The sequence below is a fragment of the Eschrichtius robustus genome, chromosome 4 (assembly GCF_028021215.1).
Source record: "Eschrichtius robustus isolate mEscRob2 chromosome 4, mEscRob2.pri, whole genome shotgun sequence".
NCBI classification, from domain to species: Eukaryota; Metazoa; Chordata; class Mammalia; order Artiodactyla; family Eschrichtiidae; genus Eschrichtius; species Eschrichtius robustus.
Genome location: NC_090827.1, coordinates 30,732,333 through 30,747,842, shown reverse-complemented (window position 1 = coordinate 30,747,842; position 15,510 = coordinate 30,732,333). Strand labels below are relative to the sequence as shown.

The window sequence follows — 15,510 nt, the reverse complement described above, 5'->3', positions numbered from 1 at the left end:
AAAGGAGGCTAGGAATACGGACCAGGAGGTGGCGTTCAGGTAACCGCCAGGGGGGCCGGCGGGGAGCCGGCTCTGCCGGGGGTGGGAGTGCGCCACGCCAGCCAGGAGGGAGGGCCAGCGGCTGTGCGCCCCGGCGTGGACGCGCGCGGGAGTTCAGGCTGGGGAATGTGTCACCACGTGCTGCAGGGAGGCGGGGACAGGGCCCTCTCCTCCAGTTATAAGTAAAGAGCGCAGGGCGGGATCTCGGAGTTTCACAGCGGACTTGCCTGGGATAGTGTTGAGAGAGAGAGAGAGAGAGAGAGAGGGACTGACTCACGTGGACATAAACAGACAGACGGAGAAACAGACGAGGTGAGAGCTTAGCAGGCTAGCTAACCTACTAGCTTGCCATTGCAGAGAAGAGATCTGGGAGAGGGAGGGTCCCGTTTAGACGCTCAAACCCCAGGACGCCGGAGGGGCCATTTCCTGCAGCTTCCTGGGGGCTGCACGTCTCACCCCTTCTACGCTTGCTGTGAGGGAATTAAGCAGAAAGAAAGAAGAGGAGGTGGGGTTCTACAGCCCGTGTGCTTTTAGTTCTTCCTAAGAAGTGGCGCGATGTAGGGCTTTCTGTCCGGAAGGAGCATGTGTCATCACACTGCACGCTAATCCTGGGACGTTTGCAAACCCGGCTCCGGGGCAGTTGGCCCCATGCCCGGCCGGGCGTTCGAGGGCGCCGGGCGTTCGAGGGCTCCGGCCTCGCAGTGCTCCCGGGGCCGGCCGGCGGTAGCCGGGTGGCCTTTATCTCTGTCCCCCTTTGTCCTCTTTATCTCAGGCTCTCCAGGAGGCCCGGGGGCCCGCTCTGTCTATCGCTCCCCACCCCCGGCGGCAGCGCCACTTCAATGCCCGGCAGGTCGCGGGCTGCTGCTCTTTGGAAGGCGGCGGAGGACCAGGGGCGCCCCGCGCCACCGCTGACTCGGACCGGCGCCGACGCCTGACCCGCGCCCTTGGGCACCGACGCGGGTGCGCCCGGCGCTTCCCTGTGCGCTCCAGTCCGTTTCGGGCCCGCGAGGGGCAGCCCCGGCCAGGATGGCCCCGGGCCGGGCGGTGGCTGGGCTCTTGCTCCTGGCGGCCGCCGGCCTCGGAGGGGAGGCGGCGGGGCCCGCGCTCGCCTTCAGCGAGGATGTGCTGAGCGTGTTCGGCGCGAACCTGAGCCTGTCGGCGGCGCAGCTCGGGCGCTTGTTGGAGCAGCTGGGAGCCGCCCCTCTGGAGGGCGACCCCGAGCCCGGGCAGCTGCACTTCAACCAGGTAGGGCGCGGGCCCGGCCGCCCTTCCCCGCCGGCGTGTCCGGAGACGTCCATTTGCCCAGGAACGCTGTTTAATGGGGAAAAGTGCCGGAGAAAGGATTTCGTTACGTTTCTCCAGGGTGAGGCGGGTCCTGCTTTTCACTAGACCTGGCTTTCTGGCCGGGGTTAAAGGGCTGGCGGTGACCAGGGAGCCAGAAATTGCAGTTTTATGCCCGATGAACTGAGTCCTCAGACGCTGGTGGTTATAAGATTTTATGCAAAAGTTTATGAAGTAGTTGAGAGCGGGAAGCATCTTAGGAGATGCGTTTTAGTCAGGAATGGCGTGCTTAAGTCTTCCCGGCAGAGGCAGTGGCTCACAGGCCATCCTCGTTAACAGTAGCTCGGTGGGTGACGACTGCGATCGAGACGTAATGTAGTTCTGTCTTTCCGGTGTACGTTACCCGAGGCATTTAGGGCCGAAGGGCCTACTGTATAGAGATAGGGAGGCCGAGGGGGGCCCTGAGACCAAGATCAAGCATCCAGTCGGTGGGTCGAACTGGTTTTAAAGCCACAGTTTTTCGTCATCTGTCAGGTCAAGGGTTTGATTCGAATGTTCATTCATTCATTCAAAAACAAAGAAACAAACAAACCTATCTTAGGACATATTCACAGTATTATACAGGCATTTGGTAATTCCTAAAATTTAAGGGTCACCATGAGTTACCTAGGAGCAATTAAGACCATACCTGCTAGTAAACTTCAAAAAGGAGGATATTATAGATTCTTCGTTACTTCCGTCATAAATATTCTATGATTATTTCTTAAAATTGTGAAGTAAGCGAAGTGTGCTTTTGGCATCCTCCCCCAAACTTCTCTCTACTTTTAAAAACTCTGTTTACTCAGTGCTTTGATTTTTTTCCCCTTCTGCTCTGGTTCCAGTGACAACTGGTGATGAATGGCAGTGTTCAGTATTTTCCGTATTGTTTGTCACTTCTGCGTGATGTTAGTTTGTGTTACAAAAAGTTTTTGTGGTCCAAGATGCTTGGGAAATGTTGCATACTATACTCCACTCTTGGAAATCTAGCATTTCCCGATGTATTTGACCTTAGATTACAGTTAGGGAAACTTTAATCAGATAAATTCCTTGCTAATTACATTATAGTTCGGCATTCTTTTTGTTAGAAATATCTTACCTCATTTAAAACATGCAATATGCAAGAAGTATAAGGTTCTGATGCCATGAGGGATCAAAGTGACCTTCCTTTGATCTAGAAAGGTTTTGTGGTCCTCTTATGCATGTTCTTTAGTAAACTATCTATAGATCCAGTTCTGGCATGGCACTACAGTTGGTTCAATGTCTAAGAAATGATACATTGGAAAAACTGAAATGACCCCATGTTATACTGATATTTTAGAAAACAAGTAAACAATTTCCTAAGTATTTTCTGTCTAGTTGCAGTCTCTTCAAGTGGGGGAAACAGCTGACCTGACTAAAGCATTTCTAGGTAGGAGTAGGGGCGGTCATATGCTTGGAAAGAAGCTTGGGGACTTGCAGCTGCGTATCTGTAGCCCACACATTGTTTTGACTTAAATTATCTCCTTATCTTGCAATGTCTGGAGGTGTTGATGAATTATAAAGGGACAAAAGACTGCTGAGCCACGCCTTGGCAAAGACACTGGAAAATATACTTAAATAATTTAGGAAAATTGCTTAAGTTTATTAGCAGTATGAGTCCCAGTTTATGAGTAAGTAGGACACCTCAATAGGTAAATTATAAGTATGTTGACACCTTGTTTCTCATTCTTCTGTTTGCATATTTAACTACCCTCATTATGGCCTCTGTGGGCATCAAAAAGTGAGGCGAAGAAGCCCATAGTTACTTTGGAAATAAAGGGAAGCCATGGAAAATTTATCACTTAATCAGACCTAGCGAACATCTGTTGGATGTTCTAAAAAGTCCTAATGAAAACAACAATCATCAGTTAAATGATGTCGAATGAAATGCCATTCCAGAAGAATCTGTTAATTTGCTGACATTTATATCTGCTCCAGCAGGAAATCGTCCAGTTTGGAGCAAAATTTAGGGCTGTTAATATCTCCATACCTTAAAGAATGCAATTTTAGTTTCCTTACCTGCAGCAAAGTAGAATAATAATATATGTGAAAAGCTTGATTTTCTGACTTTGAAGAAGGTTGAAAAGATAGAATTTATTTCTTTGGGCCAGGGATTTATTGAATCTTCTATGAGATCTGTTTACAGATGACATTGTTCCTTTGGATGAGGGCTTAGGTCAGCTTTTCCCATGTAATAGGACTACTGTACTAAAAATTTAGACAATTTTGGATGGTCTTCTAATATTTTTTCAGTGTCCTTAAGTACTATTAAAAGAACTTGTTGCTTTGGGAGATCAAAGTGACCTGAGTTCAAGCTGGAAACAATAGAATAATTGAGTTTACTGTTTTGCTTCTTATGGTTTCTGAGGGTACAAAGAACAGGTAGAAGAAGCAACCCAGACAAGTGAGAGGAGGGAGCTCTTTTATCTAAATGGGTCGCTGGGGCCCATGACTGAGTGTGAGTCTGCTCTCTCTCAGGGAGTTTCTAAAATACAAAGGGAAGCCCCAGCTGAGTGAATACCCTGGGTGATTAATTTAGGGGATTTAAGAATGGGCTCAGTGCCACTTTTTGTTTGTTCAGATGTTCCTTTCTCATTCTCCAAGTGGTCTTTTCTCTTCATATCTCGTTCAGAACACCTCACCTCTGAATTATCACACTAAGCTGCAGGAAATGCCTCCATTTAAATAACTCAGTCTCCTGAGGAGGCTTAGTGGGGGTGATGGAGATGTGGGTGTGGGTGTGGCAGGTTGGCATGTGAGGCAACCTTTGTTTCCCACCATCACTCAACCTTAGGCTTTTACTTCTCTCTCCGAACTTTATTTTTTCATTTGATACGTTATCCTGCAGCACATCTTCTTTTTTTCTTTCACAGGTTGCCTGAACCTTGTTTTTAAATCCCTTTCAATTCACCTTCAATCTTCCTAAAGCAATACTTGGAGTATGCCTCTCTTCTTTCAGATCTCCTCCATGAACTGTCTCTTGGCTGGTGAAGTCTAAATCTGAAGACTGGCATTTAAGGCTCTGCACCGCAAGGTTGACCCTGAGATGTTAACATGCCTGCCCAGACCTAGCACTCACTAAATTAAATTATTCATTCTTCTCTGAAATCAATGTATGCTTCTACTCAACCACTTTTTTACCTCATTATCTTCCTTGCACCCTTCCTGTTTCCAACTGCAATGTCCTTCTTTTCCTTGAATTGCCCTATCAAAATCTTAAATTTTAAAAAACCCAGCTAAACTCCATAAAACCTTTCTGGGGCATCACAACCACCACTGATTTGCTGTCTTTTTGAATTCTTGAAATTTTTTATTATGCTAACGACACTTAGCTATTCATGTGTTCAACAAATATTTCAAATAACTACTCTAATTAGGGTGGTCCCTTAAAAGTACAAATCTAATCATATTGCTCATTTTATTAAAACAATTAAATGCCTTCAAGTTAAACTTTAAACACTTTAATGTGGCTTAAGCCTTTTTATGATCTGCTTCCTGTATATTTCTCAAGCTTTATCCTTTGCTACTATTCCAGTCTTCATGGACTGCCGGTAGTTCCTGGTTCGCCATATACGTGTGCTTATGTTTTAGGTATCAGTTTAGACATTACTTCCTCCAAGAAGCCTTTCTTAGCCTGCTCAGGGGTTTAGTAGGAGCCCCCTTTTATGTGACCCTATATTAATTGGTGCCTATGAAATCATAACATATTATATATTGCAATTATAATATGGACATAATTTTATACATATTATAAATTTCTGTTTATATGGCTTCTCCTCGACCCCAACACACACAGCCATAGGATTTTGAACAGATTGAAGGGACTGATCTGACTCATCTCTCTAGGGGCTAGTGTAGTGCCTGGTACATAACATGTATTCATTATATATATTTTTGAATGAATGAGTGAAGATGGTTTAATATGAGTAAGGCAATTTGAGCCCTCACATGACTTTACAGTTAATAGGTAGACGTATGACATGTGCACACGTAACTATAATGCATGATAGAACGATATGTCTGATTAAAGAATTTCAGAAAAAGTGGAATGGGATCAGACTTGTGTTTTTGGAAAATTCATCTGCTTGAGAGCGTGGAGTGTGTCGGAGTGGGTCGAGACAGGAGCTAAGGAGGAAACTGCAGTGGTTTGTAGGAGATGTAATGATTGCTTGATCCTGGAGGCCGTCAGGAGGTACATAAGGGCTCTGCCTTCTTCTGGAAGAGCAGCCGTAACTGAAGAGTAGGCAAAAGCCCCAAAGGTAGATATTTTCTACTTCAAGTCTTTTGCCTGTAGCAGTCATTTAACTATTGTTAGATCTTTCCTTTCATTAGTTTATGGCACAAGGAATGCAGAGGGAGAGGCAGTGAGGTAACTCTTGGCTTATTTCAATGGATGGCCAGGCTAGCGGTCTGTAGCAAACAGAAGGGGTGTATGTGTGTGGTCATTACATACATGTTGTATGCATAGCTTGTTGTTGCTTAGTGTACTTTTTCTTGGGATGGAGGGTAATGGTGCATTACATGAGGGAGGTTCTGGGAAGCACTGATCATGGATGGAGGGGAGAAAGAGCATCTCTCTCCCTCTTTTTTTTTTTTTTTCCTTTATATTCTGAGAAATGAGGGCGTAAATCTTCTAGGAATGCCTTCCAACCTGCTTGTTCAGGTGAGAAACTGGCAGGAAGGGCCAGGTTGTGCTTAGGTCTCCGGTGGCTTTTCCTTCAAGACAATGGACCTATTTTGATATATCACTCTCATTTAAGTTGACTGTGTACAGTGTGATCATTGTTTCCAAACGGTTTTAGGAAAATGAGAGACACTCGTAATTCATTTGACTGTGATGTCAAGAGCTTAGTCTGCTTTCGTGCCAGGGATGATTGGGATCCATATGAGAAAATACCCTTCATTCTTTCTATCTCTGACTCCCAAACTTGCATCTTTACCCACTACCCTAGGCGTCACATAGACCCTTTTGTACATAACATAAATAATTATATCTAGGATTTATTGGTTTTTTCCTGTGTGACATAACTCTTAACCACTTTATCTGTATTAACGCCTTTCAAAATCACAACAATCCTGTGATACAGATACCATAATTAACTTAATTTTACACATGAGAAATATGTGGTGCTGAGAGATTAAGTACTTGACCAAAATCACACAGTAAGTGGTAGAACCTCAGGCAATCCTAAATCCTATAGTGGATTTTTTTGAATTATAGTTTAGAAAATCATACTCTCCCTAGCCAGGGCAACTGTTAATCTCAGATTTTGATCTATGGGTAGAAGTTACAAATCATCAGTCGCTTATGTAGCTCCATTGTTTAGTCACGTTAAGGGAACAGTATTAAGACTACAGAAACTACAATGAGGATGACAGGTCCTTGTCCTCAGAGAGCTTATAATCTAATTAAGAAATAAGGTGGAAACTTTTGAAAAGTATGCAAGGCAAAACTGCAGTAGTTAAGTAATCACTGAAAGAAATATTACAAGACGTATCACTAGGCTGTGTGAGATTAACTGCCAAACAAATACTTTTGGGAACCATGTTCTGTGGGAGCCTTCTGGGAAACACCTTGTGGAGGAGTTACAAGTCAGTCAATTCTCCTTTTGGAGGATTTTGCTTGTTTGTTTTGGTTTTTAAAATCCTTACTGGATGAACATCTGCTTGTGCCAGATGTGTCTGTGCTATTAATCACAAGATGGATCTTCTTGTGGGTTGCATGAACTCTCTTTTATAGAATGAAAGTTTCTTTCATTCTTTCTTATATAATGAATTTTTCTTGGAGAAAATATTTTGGCAACAATAGTTTTCCTAATTCTGAGTTTCAAAAGTTTTCCTGGAGAAAGGCATATTAATCAGCTTCTTCTTTCTTCTATGGATAGACTGCAGATAAGGGGAGAAACATCCGTGTCTAGTGTTAAAGTTTTCAGTCCTGTTCTCACTTTTACTCTGGAAGAATTCTGCCAATGAATTCACTCTCTCTTCAGGCAGTTTAGAATGTAAGTCCTCCTATTTAAAAAAAAAACAATTGTGCCATCTTCTCTCTGGCAGATAATCCTTTTTTTTTTTTTTTTTTACATGTTAATTATCTTTTTCTTTTTTAACTGACGTATAGTTGATGTGCAATATTATATAAGTTACAGGTGTACAATACAGTGATTCACAACTTTTAAAGATTATACTCCATTTATAGTTATTATAAAATATTGGCTGTATTTCCTGTGTTGTACAATACATCCTTGTAGCTTATTTTATACATAACAGTTTGTTCCTCTTAATCCTGTTAAGTCCTCCTTTTTCATGCCTGTGAAGCAGCTGCGTTGCTGACTGCACAACCCTGGAGAAAGAGGACTGTGCGTCGGTGCTAGGGAATGAGTTGAAGCAATGAGGGAAGAGTAGGTGAGCAGAGTACTTTAACAGAATTACTAACCCTAACAGAGGTACTAACTCTAACAGAATTACTAACTCTTAGAATCTCATTGCTGCTAGATGGGAGTTTGAGCTCTCACACAGTTACCAGGAGAGGGAGTGGTAAACTTTTTCCCTTAATTGAGATAGATCTTTATTTCTCTCTAGAGATATTCAAAGTAGAGTAGCTGGGTGGGAGATTTTCAGCTTCTGTGCTTTCCATGGTTCACACCATCTTTCTGTTTCCAGGTGATGCCCACATTGGGAGATGTTGATGGTCAGGGACTTCATTTCCCAATCATAAAAACCCATTGCTTCTCAACTATGACTGCAGTTTAAGAGTTTTTTCTTTAAAATCAATATACATTTGAATCCTCTATGTTAAATTTCTTTTGGTGGTAGTAGGGGTCGGGGGAGAAAAAAAGGAATATAAATAGGCATGGAAAACAGGCCTGAAGTTGAGAAGGATTGGCATTCCTCAGGGAAAAGAAAAGCAACCCCATAAGGAGGGTAGCCTCATGTGATTGGTAACAAGAGTTTGCCAGTTACTTGGATTCAGAGTGGCATGTCCTCAAGGGACTGTCCATATTACTAAGTGCACACAGTTAATATTAGGATCATTTAAAATGCAATTTATTAAAAAAAAAAAGAACGTTACTAAACTCTAGACAACCTAAGAAACTTGTAGTTTTCAAAGAGTGTTCCCATTTCCAACTTCAGATGATGGTAGGATTCCTGTTTGTAATTGAAACTAATTAATTTATTCTCGAACTATTCCCAGTTGTCTGTTTCAGGAGCCAAATGGGTTTGCCGAGTCTTGAGGTTTATTTTGTAAAGAAATGAAACTATCACTGAATTACCTTTGTGATGATGGGATGTGGGAACATAGAGAATCTTCAGAATGGAGCCTTGTTTAATTTGGTTTCTGTCTCCTTCCAAAGGTCCTCTGTTGTTTTTCTTGGCCTGAAGCTTAAGGAGAACAAAAACAAAAATCTGTGAATCTAGATCAAAGGTGTTAACCTGAAAAGTAGTATTATGCCTTTGAAGTCCAAATATTTAATACCTTGACTTTTTTTATACTTAACTAAATAGTTAGAGAAATAAAAAAACCAAGTGAGCATTGATAAGGCCTCTAAGGCTTTAGTTCTGTTTTAGTTCTATTTTTGAACGTATTCAAAAATAATACACTTGTCATCGGTATATTCAATGGGCTTCTTGGGTCTCTAATTGTGGTAGGAATACAACATAATGGTTAACAATTTGTCCTTGGGGTTTAAACAGACATGGGCTGAAAGTCTAATCACTTATTAGCTGGGAATCACAGGCAAATGACTTAACCTCTTTAATACTCAGTTTCACATCTGTGAATTGAAAAAATGAACCTTACTCATCGGATGGTTGTGAACAAAAATATAAGAGCAATAATAATAATTACTGAGTATCGCTGTATTTTAGGCACTTCTATATTTACTACTATGTGTATTACATGTAGTAACTCAAACAAATAATCTATTTTTTCCCATTACCTGTATTACTTAAAAAAATAAATAACAAAAAAGACAATGCATGTAAAATACTTAGCATCATGCCTGGCTCAAATTATATGCTCAATGCATAGTTATTATATTATAATACTGTATTAGTTGACATAGCTTAACAATAGCTTAACTACCCTTAACAAAATTGTCTTTCACTGGAGGCCTGAGCACCTTAGGGTCACTCAACTTAGAGGAAAGCAGTGCTATAAAAAGACAGCAAGGATTAATGAAATAAAAAGTTCGGTGAGAAATACATCAGTCCAGTGACTTCGGTTTCAGTGTTAGTTTCAGTGGTGACTCTCATCTTGAGAAAGGCTTTTACCATTTGCCTCTTCTTCCCTTTCATCAAACACTAGTAATAAACTCCTGAAAAATGTAAACTCCTGAAAATGTAAACCTTAGGTCCTCCCAGAGGACTTCTGAGGCTATATTTAGGAGTTGGCTTTGTTTTATTATTTTTGTCCAAATTTTACATCAATACTGAAATGTGAATGATTGGAAATCCATATTATACTTGTAGAAATTGATGTAATTGTGCTTTTAAATTTAGATTTACCTCAGGACCTCTGTATGGGTTTTGCAAGCCAAAAGAATCCAGGGTCCTCCACCTTCAGCTGACCTTATTAGTTGGGAAGCAGGTAAGAGAACAGGCGCCACTTTGGTCTGACTATGATAAGTCAGGGATGTGTCTCTTCAGGGACAGGGAAAGAGAAGTTAGTCCAAACTTCAAACGAGAGGTAAAATCAGTAAGACGATTCTGAGTTGGGTAACAGATCCTGCTTTAAATGAATATTGAACACATATGCTGGAAAACACATGGACCCTTCTGTTAAGGGATGCACCCTACTGATGATACCAGGTACTTGAGTTTGAATATCAAATCATGATGCTCTGCAGTTTTCTTTAGGAGCAGGGATCTCAGAATTCATGTATATTCTTTGGTTACTTTACCTACACATCTTCTGAGAAAGTCTAGACACTGGCTCTGTCCCTAATCTTGGGATGAATGCCATTTAAGTAAATGTTCAGGTAGGACCTTCACTCCAGCAGAGGGAGCAGGTCCTACCCTAATAGAAGTAATAGTTAACATTTATGGAGTACTTATCATGTGCCAGGCATTGTGCTCAGTACCTTCTTATATACCATCCCACTAAGCCTCTTCATCTCACAGGGTAAGTACTCTAGGTATTCCCATGAGGAAACCCAGTCTCAGCGAGGTTGGATACCTCCCTCAGAGTCATAGCTCCGAAGTGGCAGAGTGAGAATTCCAGTCCAGAGTGACTAGACTTCAAAGCCCATGCTCTCTCTCCACTGTTGCTCCACATATACCGAAGAATATCATCCCACGGAGGGGCTGGTTTATTTTCCAAAAATCTTAGTGCCTCATATGTCATCCAAGTGCCTTGGTATCAAAGTAGAACTGATGCTAGTTTCTTGAAGCCACTGGGGACAGTACAATCATTTAAAGCAGGAAGGTATTTTCTGCTGAGATTTCTTTTGCTTCAGTAAAACAAGAAAAAAAAATTATTATTACTATTCTTCCTGCTGGAGCTGTCTCCGCAATAGTAAGGTCTAGCTCTAAAACAAGATTATTAATTCCTTCACAAGCTATTTTTCAACCTTGCAATGTTATTTCCTGATCATTGACATTTGATACTCCAAACAGTGTTGTGAGAGCATTGGGACATAGCAGTTTCCCCAGAAACTGAGGCCCAAAGAAGTCTTTGGCAGAAGTCACCAAGGGCCCAAATTTGACTGGGAGAACAGAGGTGCCAACACTGAATCCTCAGTTCTTCTCCATTGTGCTGGTTTTAGGCAGGTGCTGCCTTAGCGTGGCCCCTGTGCTATGAATCCCCTGAATATCCCATGGTCTTCGTGCCTTACTTTCTTTATATAACTGGGTGGTGGACACGTATGAAGTCTATTCCATTTTCTCACCTTCCAGACACTCCTCAGCACATTGCGGTATGGCTCTGTCCCCAATACTTCCTTCAAATTGCTCTATAGGACGTCACCCAGACCTTCTTATTGCTAAATACAAGAGATTCTCAGGCTTTACCTCTGTGTTAATTTTGACAGTGTTGAACACATCCTACTTGAAACACATCCTCTCCTTGCCCACAGCTGTGTCTACCTTGGTTTGGTTTTCTTACCTCTCTGGCTGCTTCTTTTCAATTTCAGTGTCTTTTGCTCATCCTTTAAATATCGGTGTTGCTTGGGGTTCTATCCTAAGCACTCTTCCTTTTGTTTTTGCACACTCTCTCTGTGCAACTTCAGTCACTCCCCTGGCTGCAGTTATCACCTGTCTGTGGGTGCTTTCTGCTTAGGTTGGCTTGGTTCACATTTCTCTCCTGAGGTTCAGCCATGCACATCCTGGTTGCCGATTGATGTCTAAGTCTCTCCCCTCCCCAACTCAGCAGGTCTAAACCTGTCCCAAATGGAACTCGTCAACTCCATCCTTTCTCCATCAACACCTTCTGGTGCAGTAAGTCCCCTACATACGAATGAGTACTGTTCCAGGAGCACGTTTGTAAGTCCCATTTGTTCGTAAGTCCAACAGAGTTAGCCTAGGTACCCAAGTAACACAATTGGCTATATAGTACGGTACTGTAATAGGTTTATAATACTTTTCATACAAATAATACATAAAAAACCCAACAAACACAAAAAATAAAGAAAACATTTTAAATCTTACAGTACCTTGAAAAGTACAGTAGTACAGTACAACAGCTGGCATCAGGGGCTGGCATCGAGTGAACAGGCAAGAAGAGTTACTGACTGGAGGAGGGAGAGGAGGTGAGAGATGGTAGAGCTGAAGGATCGTCAGCAATAGGAGATGCAAGGCAACTGCAATTTCACTCACACCTGACACTGAGGCCACAGGTTCTGGTTCCTTGCTGGATTCAATTCTATCTACCCTCTTGAAAAAGCGATCCAGTGATGTCTGGATAGTAGCTCTTTTTTTCTCGTCATTGATGACACGGTAGCACTGGATTGCATTTTGAACGGCTGCTGCAACCTTCGTGCACCGTTCTAAGTTTGGGTCCTGTGCCTTAAAAACTAACAGTGCCTCCTCAAATAAAGAAAATCCCCTTGCCATTTCCCGCGTTGTGAATCTCTTCGGTTCTTCAGTTACTTCTTCTTCCTCTCATCTCTCTTTGTCCTTTCTCTGGGCCTCCAATTCTGTCAGGTCTTCATTAGTAAGCTCCTCGTGTTGCACAGCAGGGAGTTCAGTGTTATTAGAATGAGCAACGCCTACCATCTTTTAGCCTTGCTCCGTTCTCTCAATTATTTTCACTTTTGTTTCCATCATCATCGCTTGGCTCTTCTTAGCAGTACCAGCTACATCACTGCTGCTTTTACGCTTGCTTCTGGACATCCTGGGCTTGAAATAAGGATACTGTACTACTGTACTCTATACAGTACTGTTCAGTAAGGTACACAAAAGCACAACCACTTGTAGAGGATGCACACACATGACAATGTACACCAGACACGTGAACTAACTTATGTGATTGGACATGCGAATGCACTTTCGCATCTTTGAAAGTTCGCAACTTGAAGGTTCGTATGTAGAGGACTTACTGTAATCCTGTCTTGTCAGTCTCGGTGATCAGTGTCAACATCCACTCCGCTGACTAAGCTGAAAAACTGGATGTTATTCTTGAGTCCTCTGTCTCTCTATTTCCCATGTCAAACGCGCATAAGTCGTGTCACAATAGCTTAAATACTGCTTACTTAATATCTCTAAATTCCAGTGTTCTCTTTAGTGTAAGGGGGATAATTTTATCTACTTCATGGGATTGTTGTGAGATTTAATTAGATACAGATCTTGCATTCTGTTTGTGCCTGGCGTTATGCTGCCCACGGCATTCCATGCTGCCCCATGTCCTATCTTTCACATTGCTGCCAGATTTATATCCCAAGTACGCGAATCTGATCATTTCACCATCTTCAAATGGCTTCTAATTACTGTTAGAATAAAATCTAAACTTCTTGCCTGGTATTTAAGGCCCTGCAGTACCTACCCTTACCCCCCATATTTCTCCAACTTTATTTCTCCTTTTTTCTTCACATCTCATCTTAGATGTTGTTTTCTCCAGGAATCCTTGGACAATCCCATTACGTTAGGGTAGGTTAGTTATTCTGTCTTCTTCAACATTCATGGATCCTACCCTAGCACTTACCGGGCCATACTGTAATTACTTTTTTTTTTTATCTGGACCCTGTACTAGTCTGTGATATCTATTGTGAGGTTAGGGATTGGGTTTATCTCAGTCACCTTCTTTATTCCTGTAACTAGCAGAGTGTCTAGCATATAGTAGGTATTCAGGAAATATTTGTTAAATGAATGAATAACTTCAAACTTTTACAATAAATTTTACACCAATATAACTTTTAAAATTATTTCAGTCAACCTAGATGTCTCATTTAGTTCAAAGTAAGCCAGCAATCCATTTATTTGATGCAGACACACTAATAAAAAAAACAGTAGAAAAGAAATAGGATGTTAAAATTGAACCTGTGTGTCATATCAATAGAAGGAAATAATTAAGTTTTTATTCCTTCTAATTTCTGAAATTTTTAGGGTTCTTTGGTCATAATTTAGACTCAGATTTTCTCCATAGCCCATGTAATTTTTATGGCAACTTGGAAACATTGGTGTCAGTATTAGTTTATTTGTAGTATCAGGGCTCTACTGAGTTGATGCCGGGTAAGTTTTATAGAATGAGCAAGGCAACTTGTGACTAGAAAATTTGATTCTTCAGAGTTCCTAGTAAATAAGTCTCAGGTTATCAATTTGTATTTCTCAGAATTATATTCAGACACTATGTGCTAGTTTCTAATCTTCTTTCATTCCCTGCCCTTTCCTTAATTTATCATGTTAGTGATTGTTATAAGTTGAGTGACTTACATGTCTGAAGCTTTGCTAGGAGTTGAGGAAGATATGAAATAATACATCCTTTCTCTCAAGATGTTCATGATCTTATTAAAGAGATACCCATTTTCAAGAGCAGATGGTAATACGAGGAAGCACACAGTAAGTGCTAAACATGTAAATCCTATGGGTAGGGGCGTCTGGAGAGCATAGCAATATGAAGTAGAGGCAGTGGGGACCAAATATAAGACAGATAGAAGTTGGATACTTTGAGAGGAGGTATCTCAGAATTCTAGGTAGAGCTCATGGGGCATGCAAAGTCACAGTGAAGGTAAAATACAAGGCATTAGAACTGCTTGGTTAAAACAGAGAGTTTAAGGATGCTTTTGGTGGAGGGCAAAAGGAGGAAGGAAGGTTGGGGACAGATAATTCTTCAGTGTTAGGTCTTCAGACTCTTGGCAGAAGGAAAGTTTTTTTTTGGTGTGTGTGTTGGGGGCCAGTTTGAACAGAAGAGTGACAACGGCGATATTTCAATAGAAATAGTCTTGTGTGTGGGGTGAGTAAGGATAAACAAGATGAGACATGTATTGGGTAAGGTTAGTTAGAAGTTCCCAACTTGTCAGTTAAATGTAAGGGCCCATCTGTCATTCTTATGCTCTAGGCCAAACCTGTTGGTCTCAGGACCCTTTTGTACTCTTAAAAATTATTGAGGACCCCAATATACTAAAGTACACGTGGTTTATATCTATTGATATCTACCATTATAGAAATTAATGTTAAGAAAAATTTAAAATATTTATTTAACATATAAAAAATAACAGTAATAAGGCCATACCATGTTAACATTGTTTTTTAAATGAAAAATAACTGTATTTACCATGACAAAAAATCAGTGAGAAGAATGGCATTGTCTTACATTTTTGCAAATCTCTAATGTCTGGCTTAGTAGATGATAGTTGAATTCTCATATGTGCTTCTGTATTCAATCTGTTGTGACATGTTATTTAGCCTCTGGAATATCCATTGTTCACTCATGAAAGAATGAGAGTGAAAAAGGAAAATGCAGTTTTAGCATTATTATGAAAATCATTTTGACCTTGCATTTTCTCTGGCAGGGTCTTGGTAACCCCTGGGCGGGGTGGGGGTTCCCTGGACTGCACTTTGAGAACCACTGTGCTAAAGGGTTGTGATATGATTGGGTCTGTGATGGACAAGGTCATTTCACGTATGCAGAGGTTAGATGACTTTGAGGATGAGCTCACTTCTTGTGGCATCTGCCCCAGCCTTGAGTTGGAGAAGGGGCAA

The 15,510-nt window shown here is 41.5% G+C and overlaps 1 protein-coding gene across 1 annotated transcript in view; it reads left to right on the top strand.

The window, feature by feature from the left end:
• The first annotated feature begins 257 nt into the window (after positions 1-257).
• The window catches only part of SLC39A8 (solute carrier family 39 member 8), a 69,428-nt gene continuing 54,175 nt past the window's right edge, over positions 258-15,510 (top strand). The window contains exons 1-2 of the mRNA XM_068542502.1: positions 258-351; positions 812-1,284. Coding sequence (XP_068398603.1) covers positions 1,066-1,284 — 219 coding nt within the window. The 5' untranslated portion in view covers positions 258-351; positions 812-1,065. The remainder of the gene's footprint in view (positions 352-811; positions 1,285-15,510) is intronic.